The sequence below is a fragment of the Leptonychotes weddellii genome, unplaced genomic scaffold (assembly GCF_054177405.1).
Source record: "Leptonychotes weddellii isolate Sample4059 unplaced genomic scaffold, ASM5417740v2 HiC_scaffold_7983, whole genome shotgun sequence".
In the NCBI taxonomy this organism is placed as follows: domain Eukaryota; kingdom Metazoa; phylum Chordata; class Mammalia; order Carnivora; family Phocidae; genus Leptonychotes; species Leptonychotes weddellii.
In genome coordinates, this window is record NW_028050293.1 from 1 (window position 1) to 7,016 (window position 7,016).

Sequence of the window (7,016 nt, forward strand, 5' to 3'; positions counted from 1 at the left end):
TTTTATATATGCTAAATATATTCCAGAAGAACATGCAAATATGTAAGAAGAGACATTTACAACAATGTTTGAGGTTGCATGCATGAATTCTTATGTAGTAATACCATGGAATACTATCAGCAGATGAAAATAATAAATTTAAACTGCAGATGATAACATATGTTGTGGTGAGAGAATTAAATATTAGAGTGATAGTATGATCTTGTTTATGTTTTGTTCAGAAACCTAAGTAGTACTGTACATTATTTATTACTAAATCTATATCTGGCGGGGGTTGGGTAGCTCAGATGGTTAAGCGTCTGCCTTCAGCTCAGGTCATGATCCCAGAGTCCTGGGATAGAGTCCGGCATCAGGCTCCCTGCTAAGGCTCCCTCTCCCACTCCCCCTGCTTGTGCTCTCATTCTCTCTCTCTATCAAATAAATAAATAAAATCTCTAAAGAAAAAAAAAGATAGGACAGGTTTGCAATAGGGGGACTTTATAGTTAGTCCAAAAAATTGTATAATCTGCTATGATGGACTACTCTATGAAGAAAAATAGAAATGTAACCATTTTCTTCTGTTTCAGACACATGTATGACCACTTCATTAACCTCTACCCACAGTTGATTAAGAAACCTTCCATCGTGGATAAAGTGCAAGATTTTATGGAGTATGTATAATAGCTTTCCTCTTGTTATTGAGACTGCAGGGCCTGAATCTGTCATTGCAAAGAGCAGTTTTTCCTTTGCCAATTTGCTTTTCTATCTCTTAGGCAGGACTCCAGAGCTGGTCTTGTGGTAAGGTTTAGCACATTTGGGTAATGACATGAAAACTGGTTGCAGACAACATGTCTTCTAATTTGGGCTCTCTCAAAGGTCAGGTTGAATGTCATTATCGATTACACATCTGGAGGAAGACACCATCAGTGTAAGGAAGGCAAAGCTAAATGCCTGGACTGCTTCCGCCTGAGGATCCTTTAGGGATCCCTCCTCCTCCCTCTGAGGTGCTTCTGTGTCATGGGCCTGGTTACTCTTCTTAGCTGGAGTACTGGCTGTTACTAGTCTTTATTCTGAACATCCTCAGAGAACATGGTCATTGTAATCAAGTCTTCTGGAAACTTAGTAATTCTCAATATTCAGAAAAGTTGTAGTCTATTTGTTTTATATGTGGGATTTGTTTTATATTTGTGACTGTGATTAATCTGGGGACAAAAGGGCTCCTGGTTTGGCCCTCCAGATCATACATTGAGCAACCTCTTTGTCGAATGCTAAAGTCCTACAGAGCATCGTTAAAAATTATTGGGCTAGATCCCGTGAAGCAATGACCTGTATTCTAAGGCTGATCTGGAGATAGACTGAACAGATCAGAAATAACTTTCAGTATACAGAGTTATGTCAAATCATTCCCTAGAAAGTGCAGAGAACTAAAAGAGGAGAGACAGAATGGAAGGACTATAAAAAACAAGACTCTCTTGCTAAGCATGCTAGGACAGAGGTGTTGAGGCAGTTACTGGTAACAACTGAAATCGAATGAATCATAAACTATGAAAACGATTGGAGAGAAATATAAATGTATATAAACTACCCTGTCCTTAGGAGTTTTTTGTTGTCGTTGTTGTTCTTTAACTTTATGACTTTCATATACGAAAAAAAGTTAATGATTTATCTGTACCGATTTAGTGAGACATTGTGGTTTTATATGAAATGCATTTGGATGGTCTATCCTTGACTTTTGTAGATTTCAGTATCACAAGAGGCTAAATGTTAGACCTAGATAGAGCATGCAGGAAGCTATCAAGGAAGAGTCGTAGTCCTAGGAAGAATTTGAAAATCATTTAGGATTTGCTCTGTTAGCCTTTCAAAATGATTGGAATGTTACAAGATCCAGAATGTAAATTACACTAGCATAAGTATCTGAATATATAATCTCTAAATGCCTGGGTTTAATTTAGCTTTGGATGAGCAACCATGGAGATCTCTAGAGCAAATCTAATTTCTCTTGCAGGAAGCAAGATCAGTGGACCCGGAAAAACATAAAAGATTACAAGGATGACCCATTTTGGAGACATATAGGCTATGTTATGACACAAATGAATGGGCTGTATGTAGGAGCAATGAGGAGGGCTAAGTTAGAAAGGACAAAGGTAAGATTTTTAAAAAGCTGCTCAGAATTTATATTGGCATTTGGCAATATTATTGCCAAGAATATTGAATATTGAAAGTTATCTTTAAAATATGGCAAGAATATTGAAAGAATGGCAAGAATGCTGAAAATTACCTTTAAAATAACATTGCAACCTAGAAGCAGGTCAAATTAGGACTAGCACATAAATTTCTTGCACACAAGCACTGTCTTGTTATATTGCTAGCACCTGACTCAGTGACAGAAAATTCAGGCTTAACACACAAACTCTTTAGCTCTTAATCTCTTTCATAATACTATGCTGTGGAGTAGGTTAAAGAATGTACTGAATGAATGTACTGGCTGTTTAACTAACCTAATAAAGTTAGTATCTTTGGTGATATAATTGTTAAGACAAAATGTCTAAGAGTACAAGTTCTATGCTTCCCACCCTCTATGACACACATTTGTGCGCACGCACACACACACACACACACACACACACACACTGGATATATATATATATACACACACACACACACATTGGACAAAATAAACAAAAAGACAGTTCACAGAAAAGCGAAACAAAAAATTCTTAATCATATGAACCAAGCCTTACTCATAAGTTTAGAAATACACATTAAAACCATCCTGAAACATACTTCTCTACTTTCTCGCTTGTCAATTTGGCAGAAATTCCAAAATGTGAATGTCTACCCTGTTGGCAAGACTAAGGGGGAAAAAAAGCCCTTTCCCTAAATACTGGTAGTGATACAAAACAGTGTATTTGCTATGGAGAGAAAACTTGGCACTCAGTACCCAAATCGCCTACTCATATACCCTTTGATCCGGGAATCCCATTTTTACGATTATCACCAAGGTTCACAGACAAAAATTCAATATGGCTTATGTGCCAGTCTCTTCACTGCAGATAATTTGTAATATCAGAAACACTGAAAACAGCCAAATACATAGAAGACTGGCTGCGTAAATGATGTGGCTGTAACAGGAATGAGGTAGATCTCCAAATACTGTTATGGAGTGAGGTTCAGGATCTGGTATGAAGTGTAAAAAAGTAAGGTGAAGACCAGTGTGAATTGTTTGTTGTCTTTTACGTAAGAAATGGAAATAAGATGATGGAAAGATAGATAGATAGACTGATTTGCTTAACTTGCCAAGAATAAACAACAATGAAAGAATAAACCCAATACTTAAAAAAAAAAGATTACCTACCAGAAAAGGGAGGGGACAGGACTGAAATATACATTTCTCTGAATGTATCTTTATATATATTTGACTTGGGAACCATGTAAATGCTGTTCATAATTATAAAACAAAATTTAATCACACGGAAGAAAAACAGTCCCTAAAATCTTAAAATGAATTGGCATGAATATATCTAACTATATATCAAGTTCATGGCATAACCACACAGAGAGTGGTTATTTCCAGTGACCTTAACACAGTTATCACTATACATCCTTAGTGGGATACATCCTAAGGACAAGAACCACCACCATAAAACAAAAACAAAACAACCTTAAACTGTAATTCAGGAATCTCACTTTAGCAAAAATATTAGTGTTGTTATTTTAAAATTTTATAAATATAGTAAGATAAAGCAAATAAATAAATACATTGAATATCAAGATTTTCAACATAAGAAAAGTCAATGAAGTTGAGACCTTGTAGTTTTTAAAGTTATAGAGGCAAGAAATCATTACTTTTAGCTTCCTTAAAAAAATACATATTTTCTTACTTTGCCCCCTTGAGAAGGCTTAGAAATAATGAGAGTAGCATTGATCCAGTAGCACTGAGCATCCCCTAGGAGACTATGTTTTAGGGTAAGCAACAATATCTCAAACAAGACAAAAAAAGTACTAGCCATGAAGAAAAATATAAATTCAGCTAATTAAATTTCTTTTCATCAGAAGACACTGTATTAGAAAGTGGAAAAATAACCTACAAACCAAGAGAAAATATTTGCAATACATTTAACTAACAAAGGGTTTGTTTCAGAAATACGTAAAGAATAACAAATTTTAAAAAAAGAAAATACCCAATAGAAAAAAAAGCAATGGGCAAAAATATCAACAGGAATTTCACAGAAAAGGAAACAAAAATGACCCATAAAAATGTGGAGAAATGCTTAATTTCAATAAGATACACAGATTAAAACCTTGATGAGGGAGGGTCTGGGTGGTTCAGTTGGTTAAGCGTCTGCTTTCGGCTCAGGTCATGATCCCAGGGTCCTGGGATCGCCCCAGAGTGGGCCCTCAAATTGGGATCCCAAAGGGAGTCTGCTTCTCCCTCTCCCTCTGCCACTCCCCTGCTTGTGCTCTCTCTCTCCCTCTCTTGCTCTCTCGCTCTCTCAAATAAAGAAAATCTTTAAAATAAAAATAAATAAATAAATAACCTCAATGGGATTCTATTACACACTGGAAGTGGGAAATCTTAACCACTGCTGGATTGAGTAAATTGTTCCAACTGCCTTGGAAAAGGATTGGATGTTACTTGAAACATTTAAAGATAACATATGTTCTACAACCTAGCAAATCCACTCAGAGATTAAAGACATTCTTGTACGTGGGGGGGTCTGTGTACATAAAAGTTCACGGTACCATTGTTTTGCTGCAAACTGGAAACGCTCCAAATGTTCATCGTAAGTATATCATGGTACCATATATTCATGTAATTGAATACCTTATAGCAATGAAAATGAATGTGCTGTTTCTACACGATCAACATTGATGAATGTCAAAAAAACAATGTTGAACAGAAGAATGTACGCAATATGATTCTATTTATACAAACACAAAAGCAGACAAATTTAAAAATACACTGTCTGGGGATGTATACACAAATGACAAAGTAACAGAAAAGGGGATAATGAGCCACACAGAATTTAGCAGAGTGGTTACTGCTGGTAAGGAGGGAGATGAGATTGGAGGCTTCCAAGGCACAGCTAATGTTTTATTTCCTAATCTGTCAGGTCGGTTCATAAGTGTTTTTTTTCTTCTTAAATTGTGCATATGCATCTTTATTCTTTCATATGTATGGTATCATTCTTTTTTTTTTTTGTATGGTATCATTCTTAATTAAAAAAATAAAGGCATGGGGAGCCTGCTTTTCCCTCTGCCTGCCGCTCCCCTTGCTTGTGCTCTCTCTCTCCCTCCTTCTCTCTCTCTGACAAATAAATAAATAAAATCTTTAAAAAAAATAAAGAAATTAAAAAAGCAAAAAATTAAAGGCAAATTAAAAACTGAAAAATAGTATTTGCAATTCATATCAGGCAGTGAACTAATCTTAATATTTAAAAAACTCCTAAAAGTTAATAAGAAAAAAAATGAGAAAAATAAATAAAGCGTATGAACAGTTTGCAAAAAAAAAAAAAAAAAATCCAAAGGTTTTTAAACATGCTCAGCCTTATTCCTCATAAAATATTGCCAATATAAACTATCATGAGATACTGTTTTTTGCCTAATCGGCAATGCCCGGAGACACTTTTGGTAATCAAAACCAGGAGGGTGTTACTGATACTAATGGGGACAGGCCAGGGATGCTGCTAAATATTTTATAGTGCACAACCCCTCACAAGGAAGAATTATTTGGCCCCAAATACCGCTAGTGTTTTGGATATCAAAACATGCCAAAACATCTCTTACAAACCATAAGGTAATAATTATTTTGTAAGCTACAATAAAATCTAGTGCATTTGTTCCATTTAGGGACCCTTCCCAAATGAATAACTGAATGGATCCCTGACAACAAGAAAACAAGAAAATGACATCCAACTGTCACAAATCACTGTTAAGAGGGTCTTTGTCTTTTCCCCAGCCCATGACCCTGTTCCAGATTCAGTTCCTGAATGCCGTTGGAGATCTGTTGGATCTGATTCCTTCGGTTTCTCAAACAAAAAATTCCAGCCTGAAGGTTTTTAAGAGATGGGACATGGGACATTGCTCTGCTCTCATTAAGGTGAGACACATAGCAGCCTCTGTCTTTTTCCTTGCTCCGGGCCACGCAGACTTTTTCTATATGTCAATCCAAGTGTGGCCACATCTCAACCCTGGCTGGAGCCATCTATAAGCTCATGGGTCCTCTGTCTAGAAGTTAACAATTAGAAGGAGCTGATGGAGGGAATTGGAAGTTCATGATGTTACCTCTGTTTCTTCCACCATTCCTCATGCCATATGCACCTGCCACTCCCACCTCCCACAGTCTTCCATTTTGGATACTTGAAGGACAGAGTCTGTCTGTTTTGTGCACACTAGAGGTTAATGTTGTGCTCCTTGGCCATATTTTCTGATAATAAATATAGTAATGAACACCCAAATTGACACAATCCCTGTACACTTTCTACACTTGTAGTCAGTTATCTATATACCTCTGCGTCATTCACTATGATTCTGGCTATAGGTTCTTCCCGGATTTGAGAACATCTTTTTTGCTCACTCAAGCTGGTACACATACGCAGCCATGCTCAGGATATATAAACACTGGGACTTCAACATCAAAGATAAAGACACCAGCAGTAGTCGCCTCTCTTTCAGCAGTTACCCAGGTAAATAAATTTAGAGGGACATCGGAGTACTCTGAGTATTCTTTCAGAATGAAACCTTGGTGATTCAGAGTAACTGGAATGGGAGAAGAAACCTTTAGAGGTTAGTATGCATAAATGAAAGTTGATTTTCAGAATGCCTTTTGAAGAAATACAGCTCTAATGCTTTTATTTAATGGAATGGTGTAAACAAAGCTAACGGCTGCCGAAAATTCACTTCAAAAAATGCCAAGTGAGGTACGAGGCACTTTCCTAGGCTCTGCGGTGGAAGCCGGGTTGGGCAACAGAGATCCTGCTCTCGGTATCTCCTCGAGGGCCTGTTTCTTTTATTCGTCACAATACCCACAGAACTTA

The 7,016-nt window shown here is 36.8% G+C and overlaps 1 protein-coding gene across 1 annotated transcript; it reads left to right on the top strand.

Annotated features, from left to right (window-relative positions):
* Window positions 1–344: 344 nt before the first annotated feature.
* On the top strand, window positions 345–6,765 carry LOC115941110 (lysosomal leucine aminopeptidase). The gene is made up of 4 exons (XM_081811490.1): window positions 345–650; window positions 1,985–2,123; window positions 5,939–6,079; window positions 6,521–6,765. Exons 1-4 carry the CDS (start codon window positions 511–513, stop codon window positions 6,671–6,673), a joined length of 573 nt encoding a protein of 190 aa, XP_081667616.1. The 5' UTR covers window positions 345–510; the 3' UTR covers window positions 6,674–6,765.
* The last annotated feature ends 251 nt before the right edge of the window (window positions 6,766–7,016 follow it).

Bases quoted from the DNA above. Each gene is read 5' to 3' on its own strand.
- LOC115941110 (XM_081811490.1), top strand. From the start codon at position 511: ATGATGGACTACTCTATGAAGAAAAATAGAAATGTAACCATTTTCTTC. The intron at 2,124-5,938 runs GTAAGATTTTTA...TCTTTTCCCCAG, and splicing joins CTAAGTTAGAAAGGACAAAG to CCCATGACCCTGTTCCAGAT. The intron at 6,080-6,520 runs GTGAGACACATA...TTCTGGCTATAG, and splicing joins ATTGCTCTGCTCTCATTAAG to GTTCTTCCCGGATTTGAGAA.